The 13615-nt window shown below is 51.1% G+C and overlaps 1 protein-coding gene across 2 annotated transcripts in view; it reads left to right on the top strand.

The window, feature by feature from the left end:
• Window positions 1-517: 517 nt before the first annotated feature.
• CEP250 (centrosomal protein 250) overlaps window positions 518-13615 on the top strand; it is a 119823-nt gene continuing 106725 nt past the window's right edge. The window contains exons 1-5 of one of the 2 annotated variants that reach the window (XM_084645177.1): window positions 518-992; window positions 2545-2730; window positions 9464-9523; window positions 10302-10384; window positions 12806-12971. In XM_084645177.1, coding sequence (XP_084501303.1) covers window positions 600-992; window positions 2545-2730; window positions 9464-9523; window positions 10302-10384; window positions 12806-12971 — 888 coding nt within the window. In that variant the 5' untranslated portion in view covers window positions 518-599. Of the gene's footprint in view, window positions 993-2544; window positions 2731-9463; window positions 9524-10301; window positions 10385-12805; window positions 12972-13615 lie in introns of those variants that run through there. The other variant, XM_084645178.1, reaches the window with a different exon arrangement.

The raw sequence follows: 13615 nt of genomic DNA, 5'->3' as shown, positions 1-13615 counted from the left end.
ACTATCAGCTATCTTCATTTCCTTCTTCCAGAATTCAGGCTTGTGGGACAAGTTTTCTTACACATAGCACCTTCATGGTTGTGAGAGAGTTATGAAGTGGGGGATTTTCTTGGTTTTTTTTCAGTGGTTTGCATGTTGGGGGGGGGGGGTGGGACTCAGTTTCCCTGGGCGTTACTGGTTTAACGAGGTGATGGGAGAGGGAGTTTGTTGTTACAGAGGACCAGGACAGAACTTGGGACCCCGGCCAATGGCCTGGAGAACGGATTCCACGGTGACTGGTGACCAGCAGGCCCAGCTCGGATGCCACAGCCGGTTCTGGCCAGTGAGGGGACAATGGGCTGTGGAGAGAGGAGCTCGGTGACCTGACTAAGAAGGAACCGTTTAGCAGGGGTCACAGACATTACAAGTAAGGTTTCATACAGCAACTTGCAAGCCTTTAATAGAGCGTAACCACGTCCTTACAGAGGGAGCCCCCAGCTTGAAGGAGGCTAACGTACAGGTGAGCGGTCTGGTTTCCAGCAATGAATTTGTCAGGGCGGAGCTGACCCCTACAGCCGGGCAAGCACCCCGTCTACCAGCATCGCAGCAGGGCCCCAGAGATGGCGCTGCAGCCGGAGCCCGACGCCGCCGCCGTTTTACAGCCCCGGGCAGCGGCCCGGCCCAGCTGCAGGGGCTCCAGGGCAGCCGAGACCCCGCCGCGCGGGCAGCTGCACCTGGGGCGCGGCCAGGGCCAGCGTGCGCCTGAGCCCGGGAAAGCGCAGCAGCGCCAGCAGCCCAGCGATGTGCCCGGCCCGGGCCCCCCCGGAGTTCCCGGCCGGGCCCAGCCAGCCCCCGCTGGGGAAGCCGGAGACGCGCTCCCGGGCCGCGGCCGCGCGCAGAGCGGGCTCCCAACGCCGGAGCGCGCATCGGCGGCAGGCTGGGGGCGGGGCGCCCGCTCGCCGCGGCCGAAGCGCGGGTCTGGCCGGCCCGGGGGCGCCGCGCGGGAAGCGAGGGTGAGGCGGGCCCGGCCCGGGAGGAGCGGGCCGAGGTGGCGGGTGGGGGGAGAGCGCGGGGCTCCTGGGGCTGCGCGTCCACCACGGGCCGGTGGCGGCCCCTCGCCCCCCAGCCCGGCCGGGTCCCGACCCCTCGCCCCCCAGCCCGGCCGGGTCCCGACCAGCCCCACTGAGCCGGAGCGGGCGAGGGCGGCCCGGAGCGCGCGGCCCGACGCTCCCGGCGACTCCCCCGCCCACCCCGCGGGCCAGCGGCGGGACTCGGGAGCGGCGCAGTGGGGCCGGCTGGGTGACGGAGGCGGGAGACGCGCCGGGGCGCGAGGGGAGTGACAGGCGGTGGGTGGGAGAGAGGCCGGGGGGGTGACAGTGGCGGGGTGGGGCTGCACCGGGGGCCTGGACGGGTGACGGGCCGGGGGGTCGGGTGGATGACGGAGGCGGGAGACGCGCCGGGGCGCGAGGGGAGAGAGGCCGGGGGTGACAGTGGCGGGGTGGGGCTGCACCGGGGGCCTGGGCGGGTGACGGAGGCGGGAGACGCGCCGGGGCGCGAGGTGAATGACAGGCGGTGGGTGGGAGAGAGGTCGGGGGTGACAGTGGCGGGGTGGGGCCGCACTGCGGGCCTGGATGGATGATGGAGGCGGGTCGGGTGGGTTACAGGCGGGAGATGGGCCAGGGAGTCCAGTGGGTGACGGAGGCCAGAGACGGGCCGGGTGGGTGACAGAGGCGGGAGACAGGCCGGGGCGTGAGGTGAGTGACAGGCAGTGGGTGGGAGAGAGGTCCGGGTGACAGTGGCTGGGGGGGGATGACAGTGGCGGGGTGGGGCTGCACCGGGGGCCTGGATGGGTGATGAAGGCGGGAGACGGGCCGGGGAGTCGGGTGGGTGACGGAGGCGGGAGACAGGTCGGGTAGGTGACGGAGGCGGGAGAGGAGCCGTCCAAGCCTGCCCACGCCCGCCTCTATGTGGCTCTTTCATTCCCTCACTTGCATGGGCATAGCAAGGAGCTGGTATGTCTGGGAGCTGCTCTCGGGACTGACGTTTGCTGCCGGACATTTGGCACTGACTGTGAGAAGGCTGCACCTTGCGCTGCCACCCATACGACTGCCCCCTACTCCTAGAGTAATCTTGCTGCTAAATACTGGTGAATTTCTGGTCCAGGTCAGGTGCCAGGCTATTCAGGGGCATGCTGCTTCTTCACGCAGACTGGACCAGACACTGTAGCTTGCTCCATTCAGCTTATTCCAGTGCAGGAGCCTCCTGTTTGGATACTATGATTGGATACAAGGTCAAGCTTGACAGAGCCCTGGCTGGGATGATTTAGTTGGGGTTGGTCCAGCTTTGAGCAGGGGGTTGGACTAGATGACCTCCTGAGGTCTCTTCCAACCCTGAGATTCTATGATTCTTGCTATTTTCACAGCCAGATTTGATGGGCAGGCAGAGCTAATTAGTTTCAGGCTTCTTCATCCTCTTCCCTGCTTCTGATCACAGCCTAGGCTTCTGACTACTGCAGGGCTATTATCCTTTTCCTGTATTACCATTATACCATTCTTTGGTCCTCAGATGGAGTCAGGAGACCAGGAGGTGAGCAGCATGAAACTGCAGACATTGCAGTTACTGCCCGAGGAGCAGATAGTGGCACTTCGTCAACAGATGGTGGAAAGCCAGGCATCCTATCAACGCAAGCTGCAGAGCTCCCAAGAGGCACAGCATAGGCAGGCAGTGCTTGTGCAGAAGCTACAAGCAAAGGTAAAGCAAAAGTACATCCATGAGCGTTGAAACGGAGGCAGTGGATCAGGAGTGAAAGACATTGGCAGAGGTGTGGGAAGACCAGGAGTGGAAGAGAAAGGGGTGTTGTGGGTCAGGAGTGAGGAGCATAACTATAACTGACAGCTAGTTTCCTTCTGCAGCCTTTTTACATGTGGAGAGGCCAAAAAAGAGAGAGGGGGCAAAAAGGTAGGGTAGAGAAGGGCAAACAGGGCAGAAAAGGGACAAAGGGGGAAGAAATGAAAACAAAATCTCTAAGAAGGAAAGGGAAATAGGAAGCAACCTAGAGGGAAAGAGGAGCAGGGAAAATAAGTGCCCCAGAATCTTTTATGCTGGCAGCTCTGATGTTGCTTGAAAGCCTCTCTGCAGCCTGCTCAGGAATTCTGAAGAGTTTGAGGGTGGCTTCCACAAAATCTGTCATTATGGAGGCTAGGACAGCACCTATCATAGGGATTGAGTGCAGCAGGAAAAGAGGACAGTGAGCATGTGTAGGCGGTGGTGTTGGATAGTGGAGGGGAGATTGAGGTGGAGATGGGGAAAGGAGTAGGTAGAGCTGCGGGAAGCTGTAGAGTGGTGTGGGTAACAAGGAAGGGGAAATGAAGCCAGCAGTGGAGCATACAGTGTTGCCATGGAGTTAAAAAAGGCAAAAAAGTGGGTCCATTGCATGTCTAGTCTTTTTTAGCAACTTAATTTTAACTCCACATTCTGCCAGTCCATTACTTGATGGGTATTTAGGACTGAAGGTAAAATGTTCAATTCCATAATCTGGTGTGAAGGTCTTAAAATCTTTACAAACAAACTGAGGCCATTGTTAGCCTTCTCTATTTTAAGGATACCTGATATGACAAAAATAGCTATATGTTTTAAGATTGTCTGCTTTGATGTGGTCTTCTGTAGTTGAGCTTCCTCCGCATAACTTGAATTTTTGCAGAATCCTTCAACCCCATTTTCTGAGAGAAATTCTTCCAAATTCAACAGTTCTTTTTTCTGTAATTGGTATTTTGATTCAGTCCATTGTCTCTAGCAATCTGCAGAATTTGTAGATGCCTGACATGAGTTCTTGTTCTGGGGCACTCCAAATGAGAATGAGTACTTGTGGTACCTTAGAGACTAACAAATTTATTTGAGCATAAGCTTTCGTGAGCTACGGCTCACTTCATCGGATGCATGCAGTGGAAAATAAAGTGGGGAGATTTTATATACACAGAGAACATGAAACAATGGGTGTTACCCTACAGACTGTAACAAGAGTGATCAGGAGAGCAGAGGGGGATGGGGGGGAAAGAGGGACCTTTTGTAGTGATAATCAAGGTGGGCCTTTTCCAGCAGTTGACAAGAATGTGTGAGGAACAGTAGCGGGGGAAATAAGCAAGGGGAAATAGTTTTACTTTGTGTATATGACACACCGCTCCCAGTCTTTATTCAAGCCTAAGTTAATTTTATCCAGTTTGCAAATTAATTCCAATTCAGCAGTCTCTCGTTGGAGTCTGTTTTTGAAGGTTTTTTGTTGAAGAACTGCCACTTTTAGGTCTGTAATCGAGTGACCAAAGAGATTGAAGTGTTCTCCGACTGGTTTTTGAATGTTTTAATTCTTGACATCTGATTTGTGTCCATTTATTCTTTTACATAGAGACTGTCCAGTTTGACCAATGTACATGGCAGAGGGGCATTGCTGGCACATGATGGCATACATCACATTGGTGGATGCGCAGGTGAATGAGCCTCTGATAGTGTGGCTGATGTGATGAGGCCCTATGATGGTGTCCCCTGAATATATATGTGGACACAGTTGGCAACAGGCTTTGTTGCAAGGATAGGTTCCTGGGTTAGTGTTTTTGTTGTGTGGTGTGTGGTTGCTGGTGAGTATTTGCTTCAGGTTGGGGGGCTGACTGTAGGCAAGGACTGGCCTGTCTCCCAAGATCTGTGAGAGTGATGGGTCGTCCGTCAGGATAGGTTGTAGATCCTTGATGGTGCGTTGGAGAGGTTTTAGTTGGGGGCTGAAGGTGATGGCTAGTGGCGTTCTGCTATTTTCTTTGTTGGGCCTGTCCTGTAGTAGGTAACTTCTGGGTACTCTTCTGGCTCTGTCAATCTGTTTCTTCACTTCAGCAGGTGGGTATTGTAGTTGGAAGAACGCTTGATAGAGATCTTGTAGGTGTTTGTCTCTGTCTGAGGGGTTGGAGCAAATGCGGTTGTATCGTAGAGCTTGGCTGTAGACAATGGATCGTGTGGTGTGGTCTGGATGAAAGCTGGAGGCATGTAGGTAAGTATAGTGGTCAGTAGGTTTCCGGTATAGGGTGGTGTTTATGTGACCATCACTTATTATAACCATAGTGTCCAGGAAGTGGATCTCTTGTGTGGACTGGTCTAGGCTGAGGTTGATGGTGGGATGGAAATTGTTGAAATCATGGTGGAATTCCTCAAGGGCTTCTTTTCCATGGGTCCAGATGATGAAGATGTCATCAAGTAGAGTAGGGGCATTAGGGGATGAGAGCTGAGGAAGCGTTGTTCTAAGTCAGCCATAAAAATATTGGCATACTGTGGGGCCTTGCGGGTACCCATAACAGTGCCGCTGATTTGGAGGTATACATTGTCCCCAAATGTGAAATAGTTACGGGTGAGGACAAAGTCACAAAGTTCAGCCACCAGGTTTGCCGTGACATTATCAGGGATACTATTCCTGAGGGCTTGTAGTCCATCCCCGCTCTCCTGCTGGTAATAGCTCACCTTACCTGATCACTCTTGTTACAGTGTGTATGGTAACAGCCATTGTTTCATTTTCTCTGTGTATATAAAATCTCCCCACTTTATTTTCCACTGCATGCATCCGATGAAGTGAGCTGTAGCTCACGAAAGCTTATGCTCAAATAAATTTGTTAGTCTCTAAGGTGCCACAACTACTCCTTTTCTTTTTGCGGATGCAGACTGACACGGCTGCTACTCTGAAACCTGCCAAATGAGAATATAATCTCTGAACATTTTAGTACCCTCATTGCTGCTGCCTTGTTTTGTGAGCTGTAGATATGAAAAAGGTATGTTCTTAAGGTGCAGATATGAAAAAAACTGATGCTATTGAAATGAATACCCGAGAGGAAGCTACTAGGGGGAAGGATAAACATGGCAATTGTTTATGGGCACTACTCCCACTGTTTAATACCCCAGAAATTGAAGAATTTAGATTGTGAACTCTTCAGTGCAGATTTCTGAGAGTGATGTCATGTGTGCTTGGATAGCAGCTAGCACAGAATGGGAATTATTGGAGAACAAATAATGACGCCAATAATAAAAAATAGGTGAGAAGTGCATTTCCTCCAGATAGTCCAAGAGGGTTTTTGTCTATTGCCTCATCAAATTTTGACAACTTCCCTTCCACGTTGGTTGACTTTTTCTATTGAAATGTTTGTTGTATGTTCAGAATTGTGTAGGCTGCTGCTCAGGGGTCTGTGTTTTTAAGACGGTTTTCTTAACCACGTCAATAATATTTTGAAATATATATATTTAATCTTTTCTGTTGCTCTCTTCTCCTCTCCTTTTTTTCTCTCTGTGGTGTCTACTTTTACTGGCTGTGTGGCTAGATTGGTTTACATCTCTATTGTTAGCTCCATATAGGTGACTGGCATCACTCATTCTGTTAATTATAATTTAGTGTGTTGTATTAGGTTTGCTGTAGTGGGGATCTGTAGGTTTGCTTTGTATACTTTTTGGAGTTTAATTCCTGTATATAATATTGCTGGGGTTTTGTGCTCAGTGGTTTTTCTAGGTTTTGGGATGGTTTGTTATCTACCAAACTACAGTCAACTCAGCTGGCAGCTATGTGGGCATTATTTCCCTGCTATGCAGTTCTCTTTTGCTCTCCTCAATCCCACCATTGCTTTTCGGTGAGCTGAATGTGTCCGAGTAAGGAGCCCATCTGTATTGCCCAGAAAGATAATGGATCAAATAATTAAGCAATCAATTTGCAAACATCTAGATGATAATAAGATGATAAATAACAATCAGCATGGATTTGTCAAGAACAAATTGTGTCAAACCAACCTAATAGTTTTCTTTGAGAGGGGAACAAGCCTTGTGGATGGGGGGAGTGGTAGATGTGATATATTTTTACTCTAGTAAGGCTTTTGATACTGTCTCGCATGACCTTCTCATAAACAAACTAGGAAAATACAACCTAAGATGGAGCTACTATAAAGTGGAGGCATAACTGTTTGGAAAACTGTTCCCAGAGAGTAGTTATCAGTAAGGCTACATTTTAGTCACGGGTATTTTTAGTAAAAGTCATGGACAGGTCATGGGCTGTAAACAAAAATCCATCTATTTACCCGTAACTAAAACTTGGGCTGGGTCTACTGGGTGCTTGGGGTGGAAAGGGCAGTCTGGAGCCACCGTGGGTGCTTCAGGGTGGCTCAGGACCCCCACTGGTGCTGGGGGTCAGACAGTGGTGTGCGGCCCTGGACCCCTGCTGGTGCTGGGGGGGCGCCGGCTGGGGAGAGGGGTTGGCGGGGCTGGTAGGCTCCTTACCCGGCTCCGCATGTCCCTGCAGCTCCTAGGAGGAGGGAAGGCCAGGGGGCTCTGCACTTTGTCTCCGCCAAGCTCCGGTTCCGCAGCTCCGATTGGCCGGGAGCCATAGCCAATGGCAGCTGAGGGGGCGGTTCCTGCAAGCAGGGACAGTGCGCAGAGCCCCCTGGCCCCTCCACCTAGGTCAGGAGTTGCAGGGTCATGTCAGGCACCTCCCCCCTGTGTAAGTGCCGCCCCAACCCCCTGCCCCAGATCGGAGCTACATCCCACACCCAAACTGCTGCTGGACCAGGAGCTACCTGAACGTTTGGGCAGCCCCTCAGCCAGGCACACCGGCTGCTGCAAAAGTCACAGAGGTCAGGGAAAGTCACAGAATCCATGACCTCCATGAGAGACACGCAGCCTTAGTTATCAGTGGTTCACAGTGAAGCTGGAAGGGCATACCAAGTGGGGTCCTGCAGGGATCAGTTCTGGGTTCATTTCTGTTTAATATCTTCTTCAGTGATTTAGATAATGGCATAGAGAGTATACTTACAAAGTTTGCAGATGATACCAGTTTGAGAGGGAGGATAGGATTAATTTCAAAATGATCTGGACAAACTGGAGAAATGGTCTGAAGAAAATAGGATGAAATTCAGTGAGGACAAATGTAAAGTACTCCACTTAGGAAGGAGGAACAGTCAATTGCACACATACAACATGGGAAATGACTACCTAGGAAGGAGTAGTGCAGAAAGGTTCTTGTTAACCTCTGAGGAAAGGACAAGAAGCAAATGGGCTTAAATTTCAGCAAGGGCGGTTTACATTGGACAAAAGGAAAAGCTTCCTGTCACGGTGGTTAAGCACTGGAATAAATTGCCCAGGGAGGTTGTGGAATCTCCATCATTGGAGATTTTTAAGGGCAGATTAGACAAACGCCTTTCAGGGATGGTCTAGATAATACTTAGTCCTGCCATGAGTGCAGAGGAATGGACTAGATTACCTCTCAAGGTCCCTTCCAGTTAGGGTGACCGTGTGTTCAGTTTTCGACTGGAAAACCCAGTAGAAAAGTGACCCTAGTGGCTCTGGTCAGCACTGCCGACTGAGCTGTTAAAAGACCAGTCAGTGGAGCTGCGGGTCTGAGGCAGACTAGTCCCTACCTATCCTGGCTCCGTGCTGTGCCCTGGAAGCAGCCAGCAGGTCCGGCTCCTAAGTGTGGGGCCACGTGGCTGCATGCACTTGCCCCTACCCTCAGCACCGGCTCTGCACTCCCATTGGCTGGAAGCCATGGCCAATGGGAGCTGCAGGGGTGGTGCCTGCGGGCGAGAGCAGCGCGCAGAGCCACCTGCTGCACCTCTGCCTAGAAGCCAGACCTGCTGGCCGCTTCCGGGGCACAGCGCAGAGTCAGGACAGGAAGGGAGCCTGCCTTAGACCACCCCCGCCACCCGGCTGTGCTGCTGACCTGGAGCCACTAGAGGTAAACCCGTGCCCCAACCCCCTGCCCCAGCCCTGAACCCCTCCCAAACTCGGAGCCCCCTCCTTCTCCCCAAATCCCTCATCCCTGGCCCCACCCCACAGCCCACACCCCCAGACAAAGCCCTCACCCCCCCGCACCTCAACCCACAGCCCCCTCCCGCACTCTGAACTCTCATCCCCAGCCCCACCCCAGAGCCCACACCCCCAGATGGAGTCCCACCCCCACCTAAACCCCCTCCCCCAGCCCAGAGCCCCCTCCCGCACCCTGACCCCCTCATTTCTGGCCCCACCCAGGAGCCTGCACCCCCAGTTAGAGTCCTCATCCCCTCCTGCACCCCAACCCTCTATCCCAGCCCAGTGAAAGTGAGTGAGGGTCGGGAAGAGCGAGCAACAGAGGGAAGGGGAATATAGTGAGTGGGGGGCAGGGCCTCAGGAAGGAGCAGGGCAGGGGGCGGGGTCTCAGAGAAGGGGCAGGGCTAGGGCTTTTGGTTTTGTGCGATTAGAAGGTTGGCAACCCTACTTCCAGTCCTACGATTCTATGATTCATTCTTTCATTATGGTGAGCTAAGTGAGACTCTTGCATTTGGTTAACAATTTCTTGTGGATCATGTTAACATTACTCTGAAATCTACTGTGCATAGCCATAGAGTCTTAAGTAGGCAGGGATTTGTTAGACTAGGTGAGGGCATGAAGTGCTGGTACTCTTGCATGCATCAGTGGCTCATACTGATTCTCCCTTCCTGTCCAGGTGCTGCAGTACCGGAGTTGGTGTCGGGAGCTGCAACAGAGGCTGGAAACGGAAAGGGGGGTGAGTTGTGCAGGTAGCTTTCTGAGGACAGTAGGTGCAGAGTGAGCTAATGTTGTTATAAGAGCCAAAAAGCAAAAACAGAGGGAAATATGTTTCTATTAGCACTAAAGTTTAAAAGACACTGTCTCGCTTTCCTTCCACTGCCTTGTTCTATCTCCACCACCAGAGTAGCTTCTTCAGGTACCATTTCCAGAAATCCTACCAAGCAGAGTGTTAATTTTTTAAAGGAACAGTTAGGTTAAACATGGTTGTATAATGTTGTTTTTGGGTCCCCTGCCCCCTTCCACAGCCTGGTGCGAGCTAAGCTGATTGATCTAGCTCTGCTGTCTCTGAATAGGAATTGGTCACAACATAGGGCTTTTGAGGGGTATTACATTTAGATGTTCAACATGTGGTTCACTTTGGTTACTTCTCCTGTTTAATGAAGAGCAGAATTAGAAGGCAAAGAGGGAAAGAACCAGAGAATGCCCTTTCCTGGGACCCAAGATGGAGTGAGCATTCCTCACCAACAGCACCATCTGCCACTGCCGTGCTCCGATTCTGGCACAGGCTAGTTGGTTGTGTACTGCACATAGAAACAGGGACTGTAAGGAACGTGGAGCCACACTCAGACTATGTCCCATTCTGTTCATTCACCGCATTATTGTGCCATGGTAGCAGCCACAAAATCTGTGGTGCTGAGAGAGCATAGGGCAGAGGAATGGATGTTTAACTGCGGAGAAGAAGGAACAGAAAGGGCTGAGCTGGTTTGATTAAGTCCTCTATCTCTCTCTTTAAGGGACCCCTTTCACACAGGTGGGAAGCCAAGGAGGAGCACAGCCTGGAGAGGGCACTGGTCCAGTTGGAGGAGGAGCAGCAGAGGTGAGAGGGAAAAACCATTTATTCTGGGTTTTCTGGATATCCAGATGAATGTGGATGAAGAGAAAGCAGTGGATGTATTGTTTCTTGACTTTAGCAAAGCTTTTGACACGGTCTCCCACAGTATTCTTGTCAGCAAGTTAAGGAAGTATGGGCTGGATGAATGCACTATAAGGTGGGTAGAAAGCTGGCTAGATTGTCGGGCTCAGTGGGTAGTGATCAACGGCTCCATGTCTAGTTGGCAGCCGGTATCAAGTGGAGTGCCCCAAGGGTCGGTCCTGGGGCCGGTTTTGTTCAATATCTTCATAAATGATCTGGAGGATGGTGTGGATTGCACTCTCAGCAAATTTGCGGATGATACTAAACTGGGAGGAGTGGTAGATACGCTGGAGGGGAGGGATAGGATACAGAAGGACCTAGACAAATTGGAGGATTGGGCCAAAAGAAATCTGATGAGGTTCAATAAGGACAAGTGCAGGGTCCTGCACTTAGGATGGAAGAATCCAATGCACCGCTACAGACTAGGGACCGAATGGCTAGGCAGCAGTTCTGCGGAAAAGGACCTAGGGGTTACAGTGGACGAGAAGCTGGATATGAGTCAGCAGTGTGCCCTTGTTGGCAAGAAGGCCAATGGCATTTTGGGATGTATAAGTAGGGGCATAGCGAGCAGATCGAGGGACGTGATCGTTCCCCTCTATTCGACATTGGTGAGGCCTCATCTGGAGTACTGTGTCCAGTTTTGGGCCCCACACTATAAGAAGGATGTGGATAAATTGGAGAGAGTCCAGCGAAGGGCAACAAAAATGATTAGGGGTCTAGAACACATGACTTATGAGGAGAGGCTGAGGGAGCTGGGATTGTTTAGCCTGCAGAAGAGAAGAATGAGGGGGGATTTGATAGCTGCTTTCAACTACCTGAAAGGGGGTTCCAAAGAGGATGGCTCTAGACTGTTCTCAATGGTAGCAGATGACAGAACGAGGAGTAATGGTCTCAAGTTGCAGTGGGGGCGGTTTAGATTGGATATTAGGAAAAACTTTTTCACTAAGAGGGTGGTGAAACACTGGTATGCGTTACCTAGGGAGGTGGTAGAATCTCCTTCCTTAGAGGTTTTTAAGGTCAGGCTTGACAAAGCCTTGGCTGGGATGATTTAACTGGGAATTGGTCCTGCTTCGAGCAGGGGGTTGGACTAGATGACCTTCAGGGGTCCCTTCCAACCCTGATATTCTATGATTCTATGATGTGTGGAGAGATGGGAAAATCCCAGCAGTGCTGCTTGCTCAACCTGGGGAGGCAAGTATTATGACTGCATTGTGTGGTGCCATAAGTGCTAACAGCATAGTGTGTGACATGGTGGCGGACAATGCCAAATGAATAACAGGTCACAACTTCAGACTGAAAATCAAGCCTATTATGTTGAGTGCTTCGTGGAATGGATGTGGTTTCTGTTCTATTCAGGTTCCTATGCTGTGTCCAGCACTGCGTTGTCTCGGTGCCTTCCAGTAGTGCATTTGGCAGTATGACTAGCCTCTATTACATTCTCTTTTTTTCTTTCCCTCATCCTCTCCCCAGGGAAAATGTTGTGTTGGGATTTTAAAAGACCTCCTATTTATGTATTGTGCTGTGTGTGTTCTCAGTGAGGGCAGGTGGGAGAAGCGTGCCTGATACTTGGAGTAGAAAGGGATGAGGCCTGTGTTGTTTTTTGGAGCTTATGGGAGTTCATTCCACAATTTTAAACTGACCTCCAAGAAAGCTCTGTCCCTGTGTTCTTTACCCTTGTGTTGAATAATTCCATGCGTCAGAGGGGCTGAGTTGTTGACTACAGTCCTCATCCTGGTTTGGAGCACAAGGATAGTAGTGGCTCTAGGAAGAGGGCAGGAATGTTGGCAGGGGCAGAATAATAGAAAGCTTTGCATGGGCAAAGAAACTTTAACTTCGTACAGAAGCCACTGCAGAGATACAAGATTGGAGGAAGAGATGGTGAGAGCAGGAATTCAGAATAAACTGAAATGTGGAGAGAGAAGAGTGGGCTAAGCTGGAGAGGAGAAAGAAGGCTGCAGTCACTGAGACAAAAAATTGAGAGTGTGGATTTGTATCTTGGCAGTGGGGATAGAGAGGAAAGGATGAATTTTGCAGATGGGAAAGTGAGGGCATAATATGGTGAAGGACTGGATGTGTGGGGCACGGAGAGAGGAGTCAGCAATGACAAGGGGCTCAGGAGATCTTGGAGGGAGGTCATCCCACCTCTCAGCCTGGAGAGAAAGTCATGATCCCCCCCGAAACCTCAGGGAATCCAGCTGCATGGTGGTGGTGGAATCCAAGAGTTTAGCCCCGGGGATGTTACTCTCTGATCCCAAGGTGATTTCATAGTCGCAACTCTAGTGCTATTTATTGGGTGTGCTCATCACTGTTCTCTCCCCTCCCCAGATGTGAGAATCTAGCTGAAGTGAACACCCTGCTCCGGGAGAACCTGGGCAAGGCAAATGAGGTGAATACAGCCCTTAGAGAGGATGTGCGAAAACTGACCGTTGATTGGACAAGAGCCCGAGATGAACTGGAGCTCAAGGAGACCGAATGGCGCACTGAACGTGAGGTAGGGTTGGGGTGGGGAGCAGCAAACAAGGTGCAAGACAGAGGAGCGAGAAACAGTGAAATTTTCTCTTCCTCCAATCGGGACCATTTGTGGAAGTTTTTTGCAGTTTTGGGTATGGATTGATGTTAGCTAGCAGAGTGGAGGGGATCAATTGTATTGGTGGAAGGTGCTGATGAGGCAAGGCAGTGCTGCTGGGTGGGGACAAATATTAGCGAGATCATTGTGAATGCTGGGGCCTGGGGGGCACTGGGAGCTGAGCCCTATCTGTGCTGGACACTGAGTCCTGTTACACTGGGTTATTGCCTTGTTGGAGTTAGTTTTGCATTTACACTCAGACAAGACGTTGGATTAGCAGTTTATAGACTGGAGGACTCTGCATGTTCAGAACTAGTAGAGCCCTGGCAGCAGCATTGCAGGTTTCCCTCCTGCCAGTGATTCTGAGGGATTTGTTTCTGTCCTATTGATAAATTATATAGTCAGTTGCTTGACCACACTTTGGTTCATTATTTTGTTATAAAATATACTGGAGGCCAATGTCAGTCAGGTTTATTAATACAGTACAGAAGAAGGGTTCTACACAATACCAGTCTCCAAAGAGCAGTCCCGTGCAGCGATGTTACATTCATCTTATGCAAAAGGTGTGC

The sequence above is a fragment of the Lepidochelys olivacea genome (genome assembly GCF_965140295.1).
Source record: "Lepidochelys olivacea isolate rLepOli2 genome assembly, chromosome: 13".
In the NCBI taxonomy this organism is placed as follows: domain Eukaryota; kingdom Metazoa; phylum Chordata; order Testudines; family Cheloniidae; genus Lepidochelys; species Lepidochelys olivacea.
The sequence above is the reverse complement of the archived record's forward strand: the minus strand, read 5'-3'. Positions and strand labels throughout refer to the sequence as shown.